General features: G+C 38.1%; 1 protein-coding gene across 3 annotated transcripts in view; it reads right to left on the bottom strand.

Annotated features, from left to right (window-relative positions):
- NALCN (sodium leak channel, non-selective) overlaps positions 1 to 24,588 on the bottom strand; it is a 303,765-nt gene that overhangs the window by 263,079 nt on the left and 16,098 nt on the right. For all 3 annotated transcript variants that reach the window (XM_032881092.1, XM_032881089.1, XM_032881090.1), the window contains 4 exons: positions 21,129 to 21,311; positions 3,692 to 3,775; positions 2,406 to 2,545; positions 2,196 to 2,324 (listed from right to left, as the gene is read on the bottom strand). In XM_032881092.1, the coding sequence (XP_032736983.1) occupies positions 2,196 to 2,324; positions 2,406 to 2,545; positions 3,692 to 3,775; positions 21,129 to 21,311 (536 nt within the window). The remainder of the gene's footprint in view (positions 1 to 2,195; positions 2,325 to 2,405; positions 2,546 to 3,691; positions 3,776 to 21,128; positions 21,312 to 24,588) is intronic.

Below are 24,588 nucleotides of genomic sequence, written 5' to 3'. Positions count from 1 at the left end.
CTTTTTCCCACCTCCATATTCACTCAGGGAACAATCTAGACACATTTTACAGCCTACATACACTTAAAAAAAAAAACAAAAAACCAACTACCTCCAGTCTTTATTCCACTCATGTGTCTCTTCCCTCACCCACGCAGGCAACCCCTTTACTCACGTATTCCTTCCACTCCCACGCCCTGTCTGTGTGTGCCAGCTCCCTGCTTCTCTCCACTCTAAGCGTTGCTTTTCTATTTTTTAACCATTTCTCCCTTGTCACATTTAGCAGCTTGCTTTTCTCCCTTTTTTTCTAAAATTTCCTCTTCTATATCAATTTGTCACAATGTTATTATTATCTGTCTAAATATAAAGTATTATGCACCATGCCTTCAAGACACAGTCACTAAGTACTTACTCTGTGCAAGAATACTAGGTACTGGCCCCAAGAGGGATCTTCTCCACCCTTGCCCTTTGTGTCCTCAAGGAATTCATAGTACAATGAGAAAAATGGTGGAGGTGTGTGTGTGTGTGGCGGGGGGAGTTAGCTAGGAGGGCCAGAGGGTTAGTTCTGGCAAACTGGGCTATATTAAATTCAACTCTTTCCATTACAAACAACAAGATCGATTGGATAAATGGTAACATTTAGAAATACATATCTGGGCTTAGAAGAAAGGTCAAAAAGTCAGAGGGAACTAAAAATGGAGAGAGGGAAGTCCATGAACTGACAATATATTGGTATGGATGGGGGGTAAGTGTCCAGTAGCTAAGAGCTTGGGTTTTAATGCCACAAGAGGCAGAAAACAGGGTCCAGAGCCTACGGAAGGCAGGAAGCTAGAAAATGACCCCATGCATATAGCCATGTTATAATCCAAACAAATTCCAGAGTGTAATATGGGTGAAAGGATAGCCATATAGATCAAACACAACAGAGACCATCGGTACCAACCCAAATATAGACAGGGAATTAGTGAATGAGAAAAGTGACATTAAACTCAGAGGGCACAGCACATGATAAGTCGTGCTGGAACAACTATCTAACCATAGAAAGAAACTTAGATTTCTGCTTTACCCCAAAATATTTCTAAACTGTTATCATGAGATATACTTGACATACAATAAATGGCACATATTAAAACATACGACTTGATAAATTTTAACATGTGCACAGACCACAATCAAGATAGTGAACATACTGATCAACCTCAACCTCCTTTTTTTAAGATTTTACTTATTTGAGAGAGGGAGAGGGAGAACAAGTGGGGGTAGGGGGTAGAGGCAGAGGGAGAGAGAGAAGTAGACTCCCCGCTGAGCTGGGAGCCCCATGTGGGGCTTGATCCTAGGACCCTGGGATCATGACCTGAGCCAAAAGCAGACACTTAACCGACTGAGCCCCCCAGGTGCCCCAACCCCAAAAGTTTCCTAATGTACCCTGGTAACCCTTTATTCTTATCCCTAACCTTACTCCCAGGCAGTCACTGGTTTCCCTTTTGTTGTTACAGATAAGCTTGCATTTTCTAGAATTTTGTATTCATGGAATCACAGAATATGTTGTCTTTTTCATCTGGCTTCATTTGCTCAGCATAATTATTTCAAGATTCACCCAAGATGTTATGTATATCAATTTCTCATACTTCTTTTTATTGCTAAACAGTATTCGTCATATGGATATACCACAATTTGTTTATTCATGTACCTGTTGGTGGGAATTTGGGTTGTTAGCAGTTTGGGCAATTATAAATACAGTCACTATGTATAAGTCTATTTTATGGACATATGTTTTCACCTCCCCTGGTTAGACACCTGGAATGGAATGAACGGTATACATGGTAGGTGTCTGTTTAACTTTCTAAGAAACTGCCTGTTTTTCCAAGTAGTTACACCATTTCTCATTTCCATCTTATTTAAATAGGAAATGAAAATACTCAGATGGTATTATGGTAGCATACTCCTCATTCTGTCACACTGAAGAAAATCTCCAAATGCACACTTTGAATTTGCTTAGTCTACTTTCCCAAGGGGTTACATTTTTCAGTCTGGCTTGCCTTGAATACTTGTGTTAAAAAATCAGACAAGAAAATTTCGAGGAAACAGAGAATATAGAACAGAGCACATAAGGGCTTTTTTGTTCAACTTAGACATAGAGTTTTCTCGTAAGATTTGCAGAAAGTTTTTTGTTAATCATGTAAATTAAAACACAGTTAGTAGATAGATAAACTTACCCTGGTTTTGTGTCATTTACTACACAGTGATAGGTAAATGTTCCAAACATCTGAACTCCTAAAATTCCATAAAGAAGTAGAAAGAAAAGTAGGAAAATTGAAACGCTCCATATTTGTTCTCCCGATCGCCTGGGGGGGGGGAAAAAGTAGGCAAAACTTACAGAAATGTCATAAGCTTTTCTCCTTAACTTATGTAAGAGCAGTACTTACTTTAAAATGTTTGTAATCCTGGTCCTTGGTAGCTCAAATCGGAAATAAATTCGGAACGCCCGAATCATAATCAGTGGCCTTGGAATCCGCAACATGCCCCAGGGTGACATCTGGTCAACTATATCAGCAATTTCAAATACCTGTGAATTAAGAGGTAAGAAGAAACAATCTCAGAGCTTCCCTTAGCTTTGCCCGTATTTACGACAGACACCAGACAGCATTGGATTTGCCACATTGAACTTTGCCCTGCATTCTTTTCCACTGAAATGGTCCTTTTTGAAGCTATAGCTATCTATAGAGAAATGAACACATAAACTAATGTAAATGCCATTGCTCTTACTCATTTCCCGTATAATTCATCAAAGCCCAGTTTTTAATTATAAAACAAGCGCCAACTTAGAGTACAGAATAAGTAGGCTGAGTTTTCCTCACCAATAAGGTCAGTTGGTGGAACTTTTTTAAATAGCTAGAACACAAAGTAATGGAGAGAGGGTTAAGGGTATTATAAAAAAATAAAAAAAGGAATTGTACCATTTCCTAAAAGAGGCAAAAATTATAATTAGAAAACATTTGTCAGTCATTTAATAGCTATTAAGTGGAAAAGAATGCATGAATATGAAGGATGAATTCAGATTGTTGGAGAGGCGAGCTCTGTAAAAATAAGGAGAGCTTATCCATAAGTATTGACATGACTCTGCAGGATGGACTGAATTTATTATGTTCTAAATTTTTAAATGAAGAATGTACTATCTTGAGTTGAATTAAACACAAAACTGAAGCCTGAATGAACACATGGAAATGAATTCTATTACCCAGTAAAATCCCACCTTTAGCCTTTTAAATATAAGTTCTCCATTTCTCATAGGAAGGCACTTTCTATTTGTGATATGGTATTTTATGTTCATCCCATTAGTCAGCTGTTTTTAGTAGGGATTCAGTCACATAAAAGACCTGAATTTTAATATTTAAATTGTTTTATTCTACAAGATACAGAAATGTTACCCCATGTTTTGTCCTTCATTTTAAATAAATATATTTTTATATCTTTTTAATAAGAAATAATTTGCTATGGTATTGATGTTCATTTCTGATTGAGAATCGACAGATGTGACTGACAAAGATTAAGATGTTAGTTTTTTATCATAAACATTTAAAATAACATGATGTTGAGGAAAGTTACACCATCACATTTGACATATACTGATTACTATTTTTATTTAGATTTTCAATGCAAAACAATGCACATTTTGGAAAATACCCCCATGTAAATTAAAAGTTTTAATTACCTGTAACACCAATGAAACCCAAAGGCAGAAGACCATAAATCCATCAAAAACACACCAGCGATCTTTCACATAGGAACTATCCCCCTAAAAATAAATTTCACATGGAGTTATCATGCAAAATTAAGAATTTCAAAAAACATCTGTGGAGAGAAGGGTCAAAGGTTAATTCAGTATAAACTAGCCATAATTTTTGCATCAAAACTGAAGAAACTTTCAGAAGGAGTACCTTTAGCTTTTTATTTTATTCATAACAATTTATTGATTTATTTGACAGAGAGAGACAGAGAGGGAACACAAGCAGAGGGAGTGGGAGAGGTAGAAGCAGGCTTCCCGCTGAGCAGGGAGCTGGATCCCAGGACACAGGGATGATGACCGGAGCTGAAGGCAGGCGCTTAACCACTGAGCCACCCAGGTGCCTGGTGGAACACCTTTAGCGTTTTAAATGGCATTGTATATGAAGAAAATAATTTATGAAACACAAGTAACTCCAGAGCTACGCATGGAAAATTTTAAGTTCACACAAACAGAAAACATCACTACTTTTTCTCTTAGCCACACAGATACTACCATTTAAGAAACCAGAGGTCATCCCACACAGGAGGCAGCTTAAGTCCTAAAACAGCTTTCTTCCTACAAGAATTAAGGACAATACTGGTCAGCATGAAGACCTTTAAGCCTGTGGATCAACCACCATGAGTAGGAATTTAACAAGGAATTCACCTCGAGCTAAATTAAACATGAAGAAGAAAATTGCCTTCATTATCAAATATATTAAACATATATTGACTTGAATTGGAGTCACATGTGATAAAGAAGACACACTACTTTCACCTTTTAATAATGAATCTACTCTGACATTAGAATGCGTATTTTTATCAAATGGGAATTTCAGAAAAAAAATTTCCCTTTTGAGCAACAAAACAGAAAAACCCACCAGATTAGAATTGGAACCTTAAATAGGAAGGCCTTTGCTTTCTTAGGACTGCCCCATTAAGTCACCAACTCCATCATAATTCATGAAACTCGGTTCTGAATTCGGTGACACCTATCATTACCAGCTCTGATTGAACCTGCTTAGGAAATAAAAATCGGAACAGAAAGCCAAGATTTTTAATAAAATGATGAAATCTGTGGTAGGATATTTAGGAAAATAAAATAATTTCCAGGACTACCTACACTTAGTAATAAATAGGCTATCAAAAAGACTCCTTGAGAAGTTTTCAAAAATAATCTATATTATTCACAAAACTAACAGTATGGTAACTCACTTCATGGAATTTATCTGGCCCAGATGTGAAGTGTAAATTCAACTTAGTTAATGCTGAAGAATCATCTACTTTACATAAGAGGATGTATAACGCCTCTTGAAACACACACACACACACAAACACACACACCAATCTTGCATAGAAAAACTAATACGTACACACCCAACTAATATGTAAGATAGGACAACTTGTAACAAAGCTATAAACATGGTGGGGAAGATAAGAAGATTAATTCTATGAAGAGTTTAGAGAAAAGAAGTATAGTTCTCAAATGCCTAAAAAATTTTATCATTACTAAGAGAATCAACCAAATTTGGTAATTTGTATATTTGAGAAGTTCACAAAAGAAGTATGAAAGAAAGCCTGAGGCCTGGGGTCTGGGTAACTAGGAGGACAATGACCCTGTTAAGTGTTATGATCATCATATGTTGATTTAAACGTGATGACGAGAAAAATTGCACCTCCGGGAGGCATTGGTTTCAAGAATGCGTGTGTGTGCACGCACGTGCGTGTACACACACACACACACACACAGAACAAATAATTTAAGGATGTGATCATTGTCCTCAAAACCTCACAAAACATCTTTCACTAAAAGTATCATATTTGCCTTGTCCATTGTATAGTTCACTGAAAATATAAATTATAATCTAAATATAGACAATATAGTCAATATAAAATTGAATTTTCTGAGTCTAATTTTAATCAGTATCCAAAAAGATAATGGAATACAAATGATTTAAAGTTACACTTTAAAGATTTTTATTTATTTATTTGTCAGAGAGAGAGAGAGAGAGAGAGAGAAAGAGAGCACAAGCAGGGGGAGCAGCAGACAGAGGGAGAAACAGGCTCCTTGCTGAGCAGGGAGCCAGATGCGGGACCCAATCCCAGGATGCTGGGATCATGACCTGAGCCGAAGGCAGACGCCCAATCAACGGAACCACCCAGGCGTCCCTAAAGTTACACTTTAAAGATTCCCTTGAGTTTCTTAATATTTATTGTTCAATAAATTCAAAATTTATTGTTCATTCATTCATTCATTCATTCACTCATGTATAGAATACCTTTATGATCTAGACAGTGTTTGAGGCAGTAATGACAGAGGATCGAAAAGAAAAACAAAAACCCTTGACCTTATATGATTTACATTCTCAGTTTAAAAAATGTTAAATATACAGTATATGTTGATAGGTATTATGAATAAAAATAAAAGTGTATATTTTCAAATTGATTTTTACTAAACGAATGTATTTTTTCTGGAATGTTAGGCAGAAAGAGAAAAATATCACAATGTTTATTTTAAGAACTAGGCATAGTTGCGATTGTTTTAAAAAATGCAAAGAATTCCCAAAACAAAAACTAAAATTTTATGGGACTCAGCAGAGAGCTATTTTAGAGTAGTTCTATCTTTAACTTTTTGAGGAACCTCCATATTGTCTTCCCGAGTGGCTGCACTGGCTTGCGTTCCCACCAACAGTATAAAAGGGTTCCCCTTTCTCCACATCCTCTCCACCCCACGACCCAGCAATGGCACTACGAGGTCTAATACAAAAATACTAATTCAAAGGGATACACACACCTTTATATTTGTAAGAGCATTATCTACAATACTCAAATTATGGAGAGAGCCCAAGTGTCCATCGACTGATGAATGAATAAAAAAAGAGGTGCTATATACGTACGATGGGATAGTACTGAGCCGTCAGAAGGAACGAAGTCTTGCCATTTGCAATGACATGGATGGTGCTAGAATGTGTTATGCTGAGCAAAATCAGTCAGTCAGAGAAAGACAAATACCATATGATTTCACACATATGTGGAATTTAAGAAACAAAACAAATAATAATAGGGGGGAAAAGAGGCAAACCAAGAAACAGATTCCTAACCGTGGAGAACCCACTGAGAGTTACCAGAGGGGAGGTGGGGGGGGTGGGGTGGGGAGGAAGGTGGTGGTGAAATAGGTGATGGGGATTCAGGAAGGCCCCTGCGATGAGCACCAGGTGCTGTATGGAAGTGCTGAGTCACTAAATTGTACACCTGAAACCAAAACTACACTGCATGTTACTAACTGGAATTTAAGCAAAACTTAAAAAAAAAAAAAAAAGGAAAGACCAAAAGGAAAAAAAAAAAAAAGAGCTAATTTAAAATAGGAATGATTAAAAGTAAATGTTTGGCTGAAAAAGGATCACTGGGATCAGCTGGGTACGCGGACTACTAATAAGATGAGTTTATGTGGCCTTTTCCCCCAAATTATTATTTTATTTCTTTTTTGTCATTAAAAAACATTATACATAGCGTTACGACAACTAACTTCCACTGTTGCTCATAACTTGCTTTAGTAACAAATTATATTCAGTAAGATACAGGATGAGACCTCGTTATATTTAGGATGATTTAAAATGTGAAAGCGAGAATAAACAGCGGTAGTTTTCAGGAAGGGTAACTGGGTGGCCAGGACCCAACGAGGGAAGAGAAACAGATGTTCACATTATAACCATGGATGTCTTCGACTCACGTTCATGTGTTATGTTTTTTAAAGTAGATTTTCAAAATTAAATTTTTAAAAAGATGAACATTTTAGCTTTAACAAAACTTTTAAAGTTTTTTGCTTTTAAGTTGGCACAAATGAAGTCAATTCTGAAAACCTGGGGCCCCACAAATTTAGAATATACATCTATCAAAACAGAGTGGCTGAATGCTTGTTTATTTACTTTATAAATTTGTCTGCTAAGGAAACTGATGTTGCCGGGATGACCTAAAGTATACTCTGAACTATATAAAAGGATGGATTATTTAAAATCACTTTAGAAGTCCCCGTAGGGAATCAACCAAAAAAAAAAAAAAGCATGCAAACATGTCTAACTCAAACAAGCTCACATTGTGAAAACTGTCTTCACAAAAACTTCCACTGCATAACGTAGAAAACTATTTCCGAATTAGGAAGTCAGTTCAGTTGCATTGTTTGGAATGAGCTTGGCTGTGGACTTTCCAGCAATTCATAGTGGCATTTACCTGTTGCCAACAAAACACACCCCACACTGGATGGTATGTAACGGTCAATTAGAACCGGCTTCTTTTGACTTTCCTGATAATAGGTGTGCAATAAGCCACTGGGCACAAGTTTTATACAATATTTTTTGGCTCATGTTCCCAAGAGCTATTTAATATTTATAAAAGCCTTTAGTAAGCAATGGTGCAGGAAGCTGGGACACAAAGACCAGTAACACTCAGATGTCCTCCCCCCACCGCCTTTATTTTTCTAGTTTTGCTTTTTAGTGTTCATTATTCTTTTTTTTTTCTTAAGATTTTAGTTATCCATGAGAAAGAGAGAGAGGGAGGGAGAAAGCAGGGAGAGGAACAAAGGGAAAGGGACAAGCAGACTCCATGCTGAGTCATGAGTCTAACCTGGGACTTGATCTCATGACTCTGAGATCACAACTTGAGCCCAAACCAAGAGTCGGACGCTTACCCGACTGAGCCCCCTGGCTCTGTGTTCTTTTTTCTTCACGCTGTGCTGTCTTCCTGAAAATTCTCCCAAGTCTGTGCCAGCTTTCCTCTCCAGACTCTGATCTGATCATAGCCTACCCTGATAAATGTTTGAGCCCATACGTAATGCAACAAGCACCAAACTCAGCTCATGGGTCTGAAAAAAACGTTCATATTGTGTAACTTACAGAACTGTCCTTTGTAATTTCCACCTCGTTGTTGAATGAATTTCAGTTGACTCCCTCCTGTTTATCAATTCCAGTTGTGAATTTTGGGTTTCCCACTCAAACCTTCTCTAAACCTACTCTCTGGCGTTGCATTAAAAATATCCCCTGGGGTCCCTGCATGGCTCAGTCCTTTAGGCATCTGCCTTCTGCTCAGGCCATGGTCTCAGGGTCCTGGGATCGAGCCCCATGCAGAGCTCCCTGCTCAGTGGGGAGCCTGCTTCACCCTCTCACTACCCACCCCCCCCAATGCTCTTGCTTTCTCTCTTTCTCTCTCTCAAATAAATAAATAAAATCTTAAAAAAAAAAAAACAGCCTATCCCCACTATAAATATTTGAGTCTTTTCTGAAGATTAGTAACACCTTGAGAGTAGACAATTTCAGCCACCCAGCACAGAGAGAGACATACAGCAGATATTAAATGAATGAATTAGATAAGCAGATGTACAATATCTCAGGACGTTTCTGTAGATTACAATACATGGAGTCAGAAGCGCACTCATATGCTTCATAAATGCATGTGTTCACCCATCCATTCATTGAAATTAGCATTGTTCCTTAAAAGAGATGATTCTTTGACTCCTGGCGAAGAAAGAAGGATGTGTAATTACCCTTCAGGGTAATATCTTCAAGTTAAGATTTTTTTTCCCTGTATGATCATGAAAGACCACAGATGAAATTAATGAGATAACTTTAGGATGTTTCCTGGATTCGCATACTTCCACGAAACAAAGCCTACTACATGCCATGCAAACAGGAATCCAATCAAGGTGAATAGAACTTGTGCACTATAATGCAATTGTAAACATGAATGAATTGACATGTATATCATGTTGGTCATTACTGATAATCACTAAGTCTTTATAAGTGCAAAACAACTTTAAAAAAATAAAATAAAATACAGACTCTGAACCTGGCACTTTGAAATATAACCTCATAATACACTTTGTGTCTGACACATTTACCAAATTCTCTTTTTGATTGAGTGTCAAAGACTTTTAATCATAACTGGTGAAGTATGTCCAGATCGTTTTAAAGTCCTACTGTATTCATACCCAAGTTATATAATATTTGCAAATAATGAGCTGCCCCTTTCTCCTACTTCTGAATTACATAACCAGAGTACGCAGGGTACTCAGGAAATTTTAACACCTCAAATATGACAGAAAGGTTTTAATTTGGTTGGTTCATCAACAAAAATGGAGAGCAGAGAATGTAGCCGGACTACAGGCAGAAATCAGCATGCTGGCCGCTGAGGAGTTAGTCAAGAGCTGTCTGTCAATTTTTACAAAAGTAAACACTCAGAGACTGCCAATCAATTATGCAGTATTAGAGAGTCACTTAAATTGCCATGCAAGTATTTAATAAGCAGAGAAACCAAACACATTCATCTGAAGACATTTATAGGGATACAGTTCGCAGTTCCAAGATCATATGCACTGGTAGTTTCCCGAGCACATGATGTATTGTTCCCAGTTCCCAGGGCCCATCTGTCACTGGGTCTTAGCGTCGTTATTTATCACTTCAGCACTGCGCAGAGCATGCATGGTACCTTTACCAAGGTTTATTGCCAGATGACAAAGAGACAACTGAGACTTGTCTGTAGAATTCACGGTCTGCGATACATGGGATGATTTACAACACAAACCTGTCACCCAAATGGTTTATTTTTGCCTCCAGGGATCTGGGGAGCTAGAATGCTCCTCAGAATAGGAAGTAATGGGAAGGCAATTAGGAACGACCGCTTGGGGAGTGGGAGAGAATGGCTTACACCTGCGAGCACGGGGAACACGACAAAACGATGTGACATCCTTAAGACAAAACATGCCCCCAACAAAAAAAATTTTTTTTTAAAGATTTTTATTTATTTATTTGACAGAGATCACAAGTAGGCAGAGAGGCAGGCAGAGAGAGAGAGGAGGAAGCAGGCTCCCTGCCGAGCAGAGAGCCCGATGCGGGGCTCAATCCCGGGACCCTGAGATCATGACCTGAGCCGAAGGCAGCGGCTTAACCCGCTGAGCCACCCAGGCGCCCCCAACAAAAATTTTTGAAGACGGGTCTCCCCAGAAGGACTTCCTGCCTCAGTTTCACTATTTCTGGGGCCCTTCCTCCCCCATATCTTTTATAGAACACCATTACAGCATTGGCACAAAACAACGAAGGTGACATGTCACCTCCAGAGTGAACTTCTCAAATACAGAGCAGACCCTGTCGCTCTCAGATCTGAATCCCCCACGCACCTTTACTGAGCACAGAATGAAGTCCGAGCTCCTCGCAGGACATGCCAAGTCCTCCCCCGTGCTGCCGGCCACCTTCACAGAATCCCGCACACAGGCCCCCTGCTACTTCTCACTACTGAGAGCTCCCCAAAGCACCAGGCTGTTCCAGGCCTTGGGGATCCGAGTATGTCTTTTCTCCTTCTGTGAAATCCTTTACTTTTACCCCCAACGCTCCTGCCACAGAGCACACGGACTTATCCTTTGGGACATGGGCTTCCTGTCCCTCCTTCTTCAAGACTTCTCTGATATCCCCAAGAAGACGTTTTCACTATTTCTTGGGCCCTCCCTCCCCCGTATCTTTTACAGAATACCATTACGGCATTTGCACAAAACAACAAAGGCATATCTCTCACAATCTGCATTCTCACTATACAAACATCTGCCATTTATATTTGCAAAAATATTTGCCCCCAAATCACTATGTATCTAGAAGAACCACTGTAATGAATCTGCGTGTGTGTCAGTGGACACATGGAAACTGCCCATAAATCTGGCAAGAAGGTACAGTGTGCAACGCATGTATAGCTCTGTTGTTCTTCTGAGCTGAATCTTGTATTACAAGACACAAGTGTCAAGTGCATCACCATCTTCCTTTTCCCGATCTTCCCTGACGTTAGCTTTTTGCAGGACCTAAGACAGGAGTCTACCAACTCAGGTCATCTGATCTTATTTCATTAATTTTAAGACATACCACCCCCCACCCTGACACAGTTTAACTCTTCTAAATTTAGGTTGTACCTTGTAATCAACGCATCAATTACAATCTTACACCTTATGATCCAAGTGTAATTAGTAGCACTTTTTCTGTACTGTAAACCGATGCCTTGCCTGACCACTGATGACCTCACAGATTCAATCCACCATGGTAGATAATCCTCTCACATATTTTATCTTTGTTTTTTACATAAGAGCACATGCTCCCACTTTTGTTTGGTGCATGCAAAACACCCACTCCTGAACTCAGGAAATACAAATAATTGAGTGATAGTTGTTTAAATGCTGTTCATTATACAGAAATGCACAGGTGGATTGCTACCTAGTGTTAGTGATCTAGTGATCCAATCAATATTTGCTGAATGATCAAAAGCAAACTTGGAAACTGTACTTGGGTTTGAGAATATAACTCTCCCTTATATTTTTAATTATAGTTTTTATCTTCAGTATCTCAAAATTTTAGCATCTTAAATTCATATTTATACATAGTTTAATATATTAGGCAAAACACTGGGTCAATAAAATTTGTGGGCAATACCAGAAAGCTACAGCTGCAGTACTTTCTTCTTGAAAAATAAAATTTCTGGGTTTGGTTTGTTGTAGATACGTCTACAAACTAGGTATTATTAGATCACCGTACCTTAAGCATTTGGTCTGAATTTCAGGTGTGCCATACATTGTTAAAACAAGCGAGGTATAATTTTAGAGCATTCAATACAATGATGATTTTTTTTTTGCTCTATAAACATCTCATATGGATTAATACAGTTTATGCATGGAAAACGCTCCTTCAAAAATAAAACACCCACTTTCCCCAAATCTCTGACATACATGTATATCGACGCACACATAGTCTTCCAACAGAAGTCATATGACAGACTGCTGTTACTTCATCACTAAATTGGACTGTTCCTCAGAAATACTGCATGGAAATCAGTACATATAATATGATTTCCACCAAACTATTTGTACAGCTCTGTTACAAACAATGTGAAATCTTATTAAGAAAAGTATAACCTGATGATTAAAATAGAACACAATATGCACATATATATTCATAATGATCCTAGATGTGTGTGGGAAAAACACAAGCATAAGTCCTACAAGTGAACAAACACAGCACATATTTGCAAATTTTCTGGGTAAAGACAATAAAAAATTGAGTGAGAGGTAACTGTCATACTATTAGAAAATGAATTAAGGTAGAAAAAGTATGGAAATATTTTATGAAAAAATGAGCTTTTTGGAAGACAGGTGCTTAATAAAAGTTTAAAAATATATATATAGTAGGGTTAGTGATGAGAGCATAGTAATTCAAAGTTGAGTAACATGAGATCCTTTAAAAAAATGATCATCTGGGAGTGCCTGAGTGGCTCAGTGGGTTAAAGCCTCTGCCTTTAGCTCAGGTATAATCCCAGGGTCCTGGGATTGAGCCCCGCATCGGGCTCTCTACTCAGTGGGGAGCCTGCTGCCCTTACTCTCTCTGCCTGCCTCTCTGCCTACTTGTGATCTCTGTCTGTCAAATGAATAAATAAAACCTTAAAAAAAATGATCATACAGCCCTTGTAGGGGCTGATGCATTTTATTATGGAGTAACTTAAATACCTACATTTTTCTCATGCAATGGTAAACCAAAACAAACTCATAAATACAAAATTGTGGAGTCAATAAAATTTAAACGAACAATACACTGTACTGTAACAGATGATATCTTGCTAAAACTAAGCCTTTATGAAAAGCTTAAGATTTCTTTCCAGTTTTAGTATATAATCCAAATTTTAAATTGTATCTATTTAAGGTGTACAACTTATTTGTTGACATATATTTCCAACTCAATAGCAAAAACAAACAACCTAACTTTAAAAGGACAATGGACCTGAATAGACATTTCTGTAAGAAAGACATATGGGTGGCTGACAGGTACATGAAACGGTGCTTGACTTCACTAACAATTAGAAAAATGAAAATCAAAACCACAACAAGATGCCACTTCACACATGTTAGGATTTATCAAAAAGACAAGAGATAAGTGTTGGGGAGGATGTGGAGAAAAGGGAGGTTCTTAAAAAAAATGGAGGTTCTTAAAAAAAATTAAGAACGTATCTGTCTTATAATCCATAAATCCCACTTCTATGTACATATCTAAAGGAAAGTAAGTTAAGTTTTAAATACCAGAATGTAATCTCAAACCCAACATAAACTCTTTGGTCTGTGAATGTCATAACCTGCATTTCTGCAGAAATGTATGTTACCAAAATGAGAATAAAGTCATGACTTTTTGCCGTGGGGACCTCAAGGGTGAGAACTCAGTGAGATGACAAATTTAAAGCTTGGTTTGGATAATTAGACTTCCTATTTAACTATGTTTACCCAAATCTCACATAGCATTTAAACACTGAACACCAGTTTTAATGAGATCTGAGGCTCTAATGATTACTTCCAGATAATGTTAGCAAGTCAGTATTACAAAAATCTGTAGTATATTTGTGTTTAATCCAAGCATTCCTAAATGAAAAACAGACTGTATTTGATGTTCATTTTCAGTTTTCAATTCTTACAGACTAAAGATTAAAGCAACACTTTTAGTCTTAGTCAACAGCTCATCATCCAAATACTGACGGAAGTCAGAAAATACTGGGCACGACTCACTAAAAAGGTTTCAAAAACAGCCTGGTCATAAATCCAATATTTTCTTATCTAATGATTGCTCTGACTTTTAATATCTGAACCATTAAAACCTCTGCTCATTCGGTGCTCGGTTCACTTGGCATGGATATATTAAGTCTACCTCTGTTCTTCTTATCATTAGACTGTGACATCGCAATGTCTACTGTCACCTTCATGATGTGAAATCCAAGTCTTCATTTATTAAACAACTTCAGAAACAAAACTTTTATTTTAGGAAATGTCGTGCTTCTGTTCCTTCAAATTGGAATCTCAAAGAAATCAACACATGGTGTTTTAATCCCAAAGAATGTTCGGAGATTGCATTGCCTGAATGACCAACATACATGAGCGCCAGGGTCATCCAAGGCCCTCTGGGGAATCACAGAATTCAAAACAGGGCTAGGCTGTACTGGGAGAGAAGTTACAGTGGCATAAAGGATGCCTCTACCACCCTCACAAGACCAGCTTTCCCTAAAGTTGGCCTCCTGGTTTAGTGATCAATTTTGGGCACCTCAACATATCTAAACCTACTGCTCAGAATATCTGACCTAGCGACTCTGTGAAAGACCCAGGTGATCTTCAAATCACCCTGAAATCCACTGGCTGAGGCATGGCAGGTACCCCTGCTCCCATAAGCCAACAACTTTTCCTAAGGGGTTGGGGATCCCATTTTACAGTCATATTATATAGACCCATGCTTATTGTACCCACAATGGGCTCTTGGTGATTCTCTGAGCTTACTGGTTTCTTAGTAAATGCATTAAGATTGCTGTGGCTTTGATGGTTCCTTTCAAGTTCAATTCCTACACTGAAATGAATTTCTCTTTAGTATTTCTACCCCAATTTTCTGTGAGTTGCCGCAAACTTCAGAAAGCTTCTTTCAAAGCTTCTTAAAATATCTGATAATAGCAAGCTGCTGGCTGGTCCAGTGGCTAGCCGAAGCTAATTCTGTAGGGAGTTCAACAGTGTGTCCCCCAAATCCATGCCCACTCAGAACCTCAAAATGTGACCTTATATGGAAATAATGTCCTTCAAAAGTGTAATTAGTTAAGATGAGGTCATACTTAATTAGGGTGAGCCCTAAATCCAATGACTAGTGTCCTTAAAAGAAGAGGAGAGGACACAGAGGCACGTGGAAGAAGAAGTTCCCATGAAGACAGGAGCAAAGACTGGAGCAACACAACTACGAGCTAAGGAATGTCAGAAATCACCCAGCGCCTCCCAGAGTGAGGAAGAGCAAGGAAGGGGTTTCCCCTAGAATCTTCAGAAAGATCATCGCCCTGCTAACATTCTGGTTTTGGACTTGTGGTCTCCAGAACGGTGAGACAACGAATTTCTGTTGTTTTAAGGTACCAAGTTCATTGTCGTTAGTTATGTAATAAGCAGGAAACTAATACAAATTCCAAAATACTTGTGAGCTCTTTTGAGTTTATTTTGTAAAGGCCCCTATGACAAGGAAATCAGAAGAGAGAACTCAGGCAATAACAAACCCTCTGAGAGCCGCGCTTGGGGAATTAATAAAGTATATCTGTAGACAAGCTTCCAGCCTCAGTCCTGTCCTTTATCTCTTCACTATCAGACCCATCAAACTGCACCCCCCACCCCCCAGGACTTCTCCTCCAGATCCTAATGTAACCTGACCAGTAAGATATTCACTTTCAAAACTGCGAACACTGACTTCTGAGGACAAAGGGAGAACCTGGGCAACATTCACAGTGTCAGAGGCGGTGGTGTGTGGACCAGACTGTTCCCAGGCGGGACCTGAGCTGAGGCCATTGCTGCCCCAGGTGCAGAGCTCCCTGGAGTATACTTTCTAAGCTTGATCTCCCAGGGCCTCAACCACTCAATATGCCCAGGAGACTTCCCACCACCTTCTTGGGGGGGGGGGGGAAGACAGCTAGAATTTGTTTCTTTCTCCAGACACAAAGTATATGCTAAATAAACTATGTAGAGGTTGAACGATTAACTTCAATCTGGGTAAGATCATGATGGTAGTTTTTTTGAATCTCCCAAATTTCCTAAGAAAACAAAACAGTGAGATAGCACAGAAAAACATATCCATGGACATAGTCTCGAATAAAACTGACAATGTATTCCAAAATAAAGACCAAACTATTGACAATATCAACACCTACTCAAGACCCCAGCTTGGGAAGGTTGTAGAGGAAAGTCGTGCGGGGAAGTTCTGGCTGATCTGAGAATTTCACAGCACCAAAAACTAGTAATAAATACTAGCAAAACACTTAGTGGAAGCCTCAGACAGTGACCCTGAGAATAAAGGGCAAAATCCTTCAAAAGGTAACAAAACAGTCTATCAATGGCAGGTGAATGTGAAACAAAAGAACTAAACAGTAACAAAGACAAAATGCCCACCAAGGGGCTGGGCAAAGATCAGAGGTGACAGAACATCCTAATCTCTCGAGTGGATCCCATAAAAACCCCTTTCCGGGAGAACAGAGACCCAAGCTAGAGAAAAACTCCTGGAGTAGAATCTGAATAGGCTAGGGCCGGGACAGGAGGGACAAAGGATAACACGGATTAGATAAGAGGACCAGCAGTTCAGAGGAGGCAGAGCTCACACCTGGGATGGGAGCTGCACAGAGAAGCTATATATTTTATATTTTATGGTAAAACAGGGGAAGGAACCTTCAAACTGATAATATATGGAAGCTACTCTACCCATTAAGCAGGAGAAACTCAGATTTCAAATGAGCAATGGCAAGAAAGGTAACGGAACAAAAGGATTATGATCAAGTCCTTATGAATATATTATAATTGTATTTATAAATGTATATAATATCAAGTCCATATACATATATAAATGAACCAAATAATGTACACAACACACAAATAATGTATAATACATGCAAAAAAATAAGCATACAAAGCAGATAAAGACTGTAGTGACTATAACAAAGTGATCAAAAGAAATTAAGAAAAATAGATGCTACAAAAGTACAACAGAATTGGAAAAAAGGAACAACGGAAATTATGTCAAAACAATAGGAGACTGTGAAAAAAGACAGAAAAGCATTCAAGAAATAATCAGAATTAGAAAGAAATGAAAAAAAAACATTTCAGAAAGAGAAGTAAACTTAAAGGAACACAAGATTGAATAGACAGCATAGGGAGTACAATAAGGGAATAGACTATAGGAAAGATTAAAAATAGGGGGGAAAAAAAGAAAAAAAACACACATAAAGAAAATGATGGAAATAAATGACCAAAACATGATCTGGTGTAACTAGGATATGAAAAGAAATCCTGAAGACAGAATGGAATAAAACAAATATCGTATGACATGCCTATGTTCTTAATGGTCAACAAAAGACATATTCTCATAGATCTACTGAGTTCAATAATAAAGGGAAAGACTCTCAGTATTTAAGAGAAAGATCCAATCACAAAGAAGGAAAAAACATTCTCACAGCCACATTTATACCAGAAGCAATGAAGTAACGTGTTTAAGAATCTTGAGAAATGAAAATGTGAAACACCGTCAAAAATCTGGAAACAGACCAAAAAAGTAAACCAAATAAAGCAAAAAAAAGAAAGAAAAAAAAGAAAAGTAAAAGCAAAAATTAATGAGTTCAAATGAATTAATACGCCAGTTCTTTTTAAAAATCAACAAGATAAGTAAACAAATTGGCTAATCTAAAACAAAATGAGGGAGCCTGGGTGGCTTGGTCAGTTAAGTGTTTGCCTTTGGCTTAGATCATGATCTTAGGGTCCTGGGATTGCGCTTGTCCCTCTCACTCTGCCCCAACACCCCTTCCCCCCATCATGCTCTCTCTCTCTCAAATAAATGAATACAATCTTAAAAAAAAAAAATGCAACAAAACAAAACAATCAAATAATACTAGCCAACCCAAGCAAAATAAATTCTAATCTAAAAAAAATTCAAAATTTGGAAGAAGTATAAATCAAACAGAGAAAATTAAAATTACTGAATGCAATCTTCTGTTAATAAATTCAACAAAATAAACAGTCGATAATTTCCTAAAAAAGTATACATCACCAAACAGAACCCATAGGCCAAGCAAGTCTGAACAGAACAATTTCCATAGAAGAAACAGAAATAGAAAGGAATCCCACCAAAAAAAAGCACTAGAACTAGATGGTTTCATAGGAGATTTGTACCAAAATTTTTAAAGATTATTCAGACTATTTTAGAGCATAACAGTGTACACACATACATGAAAAATCTAATATCAAAACTTGAAAAAGATTAGACAAAGTTAAAACAATGAAAATAATAACAAATGTCATCAAATAGCACATTAAAACAGAATAAAACTGTGCCGTGACCCCACTCAGTTTTTTCCAGGAATGTAAGGATGGTTCAATATTAGGAAATCTACTCTATTCCAAGAGCTAAAAAGAAAAATAATCATTCAACAAAATTTAAAAGCTATTCATGATACAATAGTCAAAAATTGGAATTAATGTTTGTTATCTTAGCCTGATAAAATGTACCTACTTCAAACCCTAATCCTTCAGATTATTTAATGAGGAAACATGAGAGATGGTCTAAATATGCCTGGGGTTAAACAAAGATGTTCATTGCCTCTCATACTATTTAAAATTGAGCTGACCCAATAAATGAGCGAGAAAGAGAGAGACATCTGAAATGGAAATAAAAAGACAAATAAAAAGATAAAAGAATTAATGGGAAAACTACTATAAACAGTACAAGAATTTATTAAATTTAGTAAAGTAGCAAGAAATAATATTAGCACATAAAAATCAACAGCCTTCATTTAAAAGAATAACAGCAAGTTAGAACACTTTATAGAAGACCCCATAGTGACAGCGAAAAGATGAAATAACATAACAAAGCACAAAAATAACAAAAAATATGCAAAATGTATATAAGGAGAAGTGTAAAACATTCCCGTTGATAGGATGGAAAGAGCTTCTGATCCGGAACAGGAAATGTGCATGGCCTGAATAGTCATGAGCAAAGATAATCATGAAAGAGGAAAAGTAAATGTAATTTACATCACCTAGAGCTCATATTCCCAACAAGAAGAGTACCCAAACCTTGAATGAAAAATAATAACAACTTGAAAATGGCCTTTGTATACAGTCGTGCTCAAATCAACCTCATTCTCAAAAGGGAAATTCAAACTAAAACTACACTGAGTTATCATTTTTCACCCATCAGATTGGCAAAGGCCCAGAAGTTCTACAAACCATTTTGTGGCTACTGCTTGGGGAAAGAGGCACCTGTGTACATCGCTGGTCAAAGTCAAAATGGTTCAGGGAATATGGAGTATATAGAAACTAAAAATGGAACCATCAGGAAGCAATTAGTCATATCTAGAATGTAGAATGTTCTACAAGAGCTCATATTCCCAACAAGAAGAGTAAACAAACCTTTAATTTATTTTTTTTCTTTTTTTTTAGTCATATTTTTCTATTTTTTTTTTGCAGGATATGTGGGGTTGAGAATTAAGGGGCATAAAGAGACTTAAATGAGATTTAAAAATATAACAAATATATTTCTTAAAGCTCATTTGAGTCCTGATTCAAAGAAGCTAACTTATTATAATAGGAAATGTTTGAGACAATTTGGAAAATATGTCTATGACTTGGGTACTGGCATACATTAAGAAATTGTTGTTAATTTTGCTAGACGCAATAATGGCATGATGGTTATGTTAAAAATAAAGTGTCTCAGACAGTAATGCATGAGCTGTTACTTCTGAAATGACCTGGTTTCTGAGACTTGCTTAAAAATGAAAAGAAGTGGCCAAATATTGATAACTGTTGATACTGAGTTATAGGGATTCATGAGAACTATAATCTCTACTTTTGAGTAAACTTAAAATTTCCCATAATAAAAAGGTTTTCAAAAGGTTAAAAATGAAAATAAAGTAATGTGCTGACTGTGACCCTTATGTTTTAAGGATGATACACATTGAATTATGCATAGAGAGATGCACTGACCCTAAGTAATTTCATGTTATGCATCATCTCATTAGAATCTTGAAGTCCTAGTACAAAATAAGGCCCTTTTCCACCAAAATTATGTAACTGGAGATGCTGATATAGCCAGTAAAGGAAGAGCTAGGATTTGAGTCAAATCTGTCATTTGCAGACTTTTACTGTCCCTTCTGCGATTTCCTTATACCACTGGCTCCCTAAATAGTATAATTTCAAATACATCACAGAGAAAGTGTCGTCTACCTATTTTTATCCTCTGTGTGCAGGTTAGGAATACACAGAAGATATCCTTTGACAGAACTTTTCTTCCTTTGCTTTTTCTTTTTCCTTTTTCTTTCATTTATTTCTTGTCTCCCAATGGTTCCACTGACATGCCATGCCTTCCTTTTCCTATACTCCTGCTTTCCACCTCATGCCCTTGCTTTTCACTCCTTTGTACCTTCAGGACAGTTCAGGTTAATGACATCCCGGAGTGTCGTCACACTGTAACTTCATCAGGTAACATTTATTCCACATCCTGTAAAGCCGCAGGTGCCACGCCTGGACTCGTCCCTGTGCCAAGCCACAGGTTTCCCCGGGAGGTGGCATAATCGACCCTATTCTGGCCATGAAGCCTACAGGCCGACTCTCTCTCTCTCCTTCCTGGATATCCCAAGGCTTTGTGTCTTACACAATTTATTTCACTTTTTAAATATTCGTACACATCATATTTTCACCAGTCTCTGGAGTTATGCCCTATTTTAAAAAACTACAGGATGGATAAAGAGACGTTTTGTTTGATGGAAATTAATCTGAAAATACTATTAAACTAACTTAGATTTTCAAAGCATTTTGGTTCTAGAACACTCACCTTGACAATACCCCGGATGTGCATTTTTGCTATCATCTCTGCCGTGTAGAGAAACATCAGCAGAGTATCCAGAGTGAAAGTCACATACTGCAGAGGAGGGTAGTGCTCGAACGTCATGGGCGTGTTCATACAGACGGAAATGACGCTGATGATGGCACAGATGCGCAGCAAAGAGTGAACCCACTGCAAAAGAGGGTCAGAGTTCTCATTTGACACCACAAAATGAGGCCTTAACCTTACATTATAAACCACACTATTTGGAAAATACAATCTCGAGATTAAAATATTTCACTGGGATGGAGAAGAGAGAGTAGGAAACTCATGTCTGTTAAGTGCATACAATGTGCTAAATATTTTCCCATATTTTACATCATTCCCATATTTACATACATTTACATCATTTTACATCATTTTACATCCCATATTTTACATCATTTACATTCCATATTTTACATCTGAAAGCAGCCTAATTTCCACATGCACACATGAAGGCAGAAAGGTTAAGAGACTTTTCCATGCTCCCGCAGTTAATGAGAGCCAAGGGCTTGTGTGAACCTGAGCAGGTTACTTCAGTGCCTCTGACCTTCCCAAGGCATTGGGCCACAATATAAGGAGATTCTGATCCCATTAAAACATGGGTCAGCTGCAATTGCACTACTGGGTATTTACCCCAAAGATACAGAGGTACTGAAAAGAAGAGCCATCTGTACCCCAATGTTTAGAGCAGCAATGGCCATGGTCGCCAAACTGTGGAAAGAACAAAGATGCCCTTCAACGGACAAATGGATAAGGAAGATGTGGTCCATATACACTATGGAGTATTATGCCTCCATCAGAAAGGATGAATACCCAACTTTTGTAGCAACATGGACGGGACTGGAGGAGATTATGCTGAGTGAAGTAAGTCAAGCAGAGAGAGTCAATTATCATATGGTTTCACTTATTTGTGGAGTATAACAAATAGCATGGAGGACATGGGGAGATGGAGAGGAGAAGGGAGTTGAGGGAAATTGGAAGGGGAGGTGAACCATGAGAGACTATGGACTCTGAAAAACAACCTGAGGGTCTCGAAGGGGCGGGGGGTGGGAGGTTGGGGGAACCAGGTGGTGGGTATTAGAGAGGGCACGGATTGCATGGAGCACTGGGTGTGGTGGAAAAACAATGAATACTGTTATGCTGAAAAGAAAAAAAATACATGGGTCAGTACTTTACTCATACAGAAATGTCATGTGCCATTACTTTTATACTTTTTATGTATTATGAGCACCTAGAATTATATTTTACTTACCGTAACTTCCCTGGTCGTTAGAAGAGTGGTCTATCCTCCTGGATTGCCAACATTTTAAAAAATGACTTGACACGTAACATTTCCCATGTGTCCGGTTATCTTTCCATTTATATCTTGTATCTTGTATTTATATTCTTGTATAAAAAATATATTTCGAAATCTGACCTCATCCTACATTTGCAATATGGACTTACTATTTTAGAGAATGTTTTGTACAATTTTAGCCCTGGGAGCTTTCCCAAAATTCCGAAAAGTAAGTTTCTGTGCAATTCTAGGAATGCACATGCTGTTCAAAGATTTTCCTCAACTTCAGCATAAAGAGTAGAAATAATAGATAAACATGTATATGCACATGTGTGTGCATCTACGTGTATACGTGTAAGAAATAAGATCACTCACATACAGTATTTTATTATAAAAACAAACACCTAGACTTATAATATTAATTATAATATTATGTAATATAATATTAATTATAATAATTATAATATTCCTTGCATCTGCATGCTACCCACACACACTTAATCTTACTAGTTAATTAATTAGTACACAATACTTAACATAATGGAAATGTGTTATTTATTGATGATGCTGGATATATCTGCAGTCATGTTAATCCTTTAATACTAGACTCCCCTCCCCTCACTCCAAAAAAGATGTCGTGGTTTCATGGTGGATGTCTTCTTGGCTGTGCAAATTAGCATAGACCCATGATGAAAAATCGAAAAAACTGTCAGAATTCTGAGGAGACTCAGACACTTGTAGGCTGGTGAGTGGGTTATAATATTAATCTGACAGTTATAATATTTGCATGAAGACATAATGCCATGTATTCTATATCACGGAAGTCACCGATGACTCAATTCATTTTAAGGGTTGATGTATTTTCATGCAATTTGGAAACTCTTCAATAAATATCAGTGTGCGAATTTAGCCCCATCTGGATCTCCAACACAAAGGATCTAATTACACAAAAGAGCTTCAAAAGATGGGTTCTTCCACAATGAATCTATTTTGAATTTAAAGAAAGTATCCTAATTAAGCATTAATCATTTTAGTTAGTGCTTCCAAGGCTATATCTATAATGCTACCTTCCTCAGAGCTTCTCAGAAAGGCTTATATGTGGCGGACACTAAGAAAAAAGTTAGTGAATGCTTATTCTCCATCCTGTTCAATTCTCTAGCCATGAATGGCAGACCTCCTATGCGTAAGAAATTCTGTGGGGCTCTGGGGCCACAAAAATGTTAAGCACGTTTCTGACTCATCACTACTTAGCAGTCGGGTAGGCATAACATACACATACATTATACATTATACATTATACATGCAATATACGTTTTTAGTTACATACAATGGTAAAATAGGATAAGCGGAAAGAGAAAAGGTTCATTCTGTGTGTGGTGGAGAGGGTCAAACGAGGAAGCCTTTAGACGCCAACAGGGGTGGGCTGACATCCGAGCCAGCCCTTAATGGGTCAGGAGGACTTGACTCATCAGAGGCTAGGGAAGGCCTCCGGGCAGGAAAACAGTGTGAACTGGCTGGACATCCCGGAAGAACAGGGAGACCCTGGTGAGGCTCCAGGGGCCAGTGTGTGCAGATCCAGGAAAGAACCGTTGCTGGCAGTGAGAGCCAGACTAGAAAAAGTCCTCCCTGCACAGCGAACCCATTTTAATGAACAATGTAGGGAAGAGAGATGTTGCAATGACTACAAAGGGAAAGGCAATGTGAACAGAAGGGGAAAGGCAGGAAGAAATCTGAGCCTGCTGGACATGTGGTCAGGAGGGCAGATGAGCTGGAGAAGCCTGGAGAGGGCAGGGAGACAGGCAGATGACTTGTGTCCTGGTCAAGGGAAAGACAATCAGTGCGCGGGGAACAGCTCATTCCCTTACTTCGGCCTCTGCTGGGAGTCCAGTCCTGAAGGGGAGCCTGCTCTCTGTGGTTGGGCTGAGCTTGCAAGACCCATGACCATGCCCTTCCTCCTTCTGGCTGCTACACTATTTACCCCAGTGACACTGTTCTAGATGTTCCCCCCACGTTCTCCTTGGCTTCATTAGGCAGAGAAGGTGACGCAATTCTCCAGAGACACTACCCACTATCTCATTAACCTTTCCTTTGAGTCAACCAACACTTGCCACTCTGAAGGCGACCTCTAATTCCAAACATCTGACAATC

The sequence above is a fragment of the Lontra canadensis genome, unplaced genomic scaffold, assembly GCF_010015895.1.
Source record: "Lontra canadensis isolate GAN:19392208 unplaced genomic scaffold, GSC_riverotter_1.0 scaffold73, whole genome shotgun sequence".
NCBI lineage: Eukaryota > Metazoa > Chordata > Mammalia > Carnivora > Mustelidae > Lontra > Lontra canadensis.
Note: the sequence above shows the minus strand (reverse complement) of the source record. Positions and strands in the feature narration are given on the sequence as shown.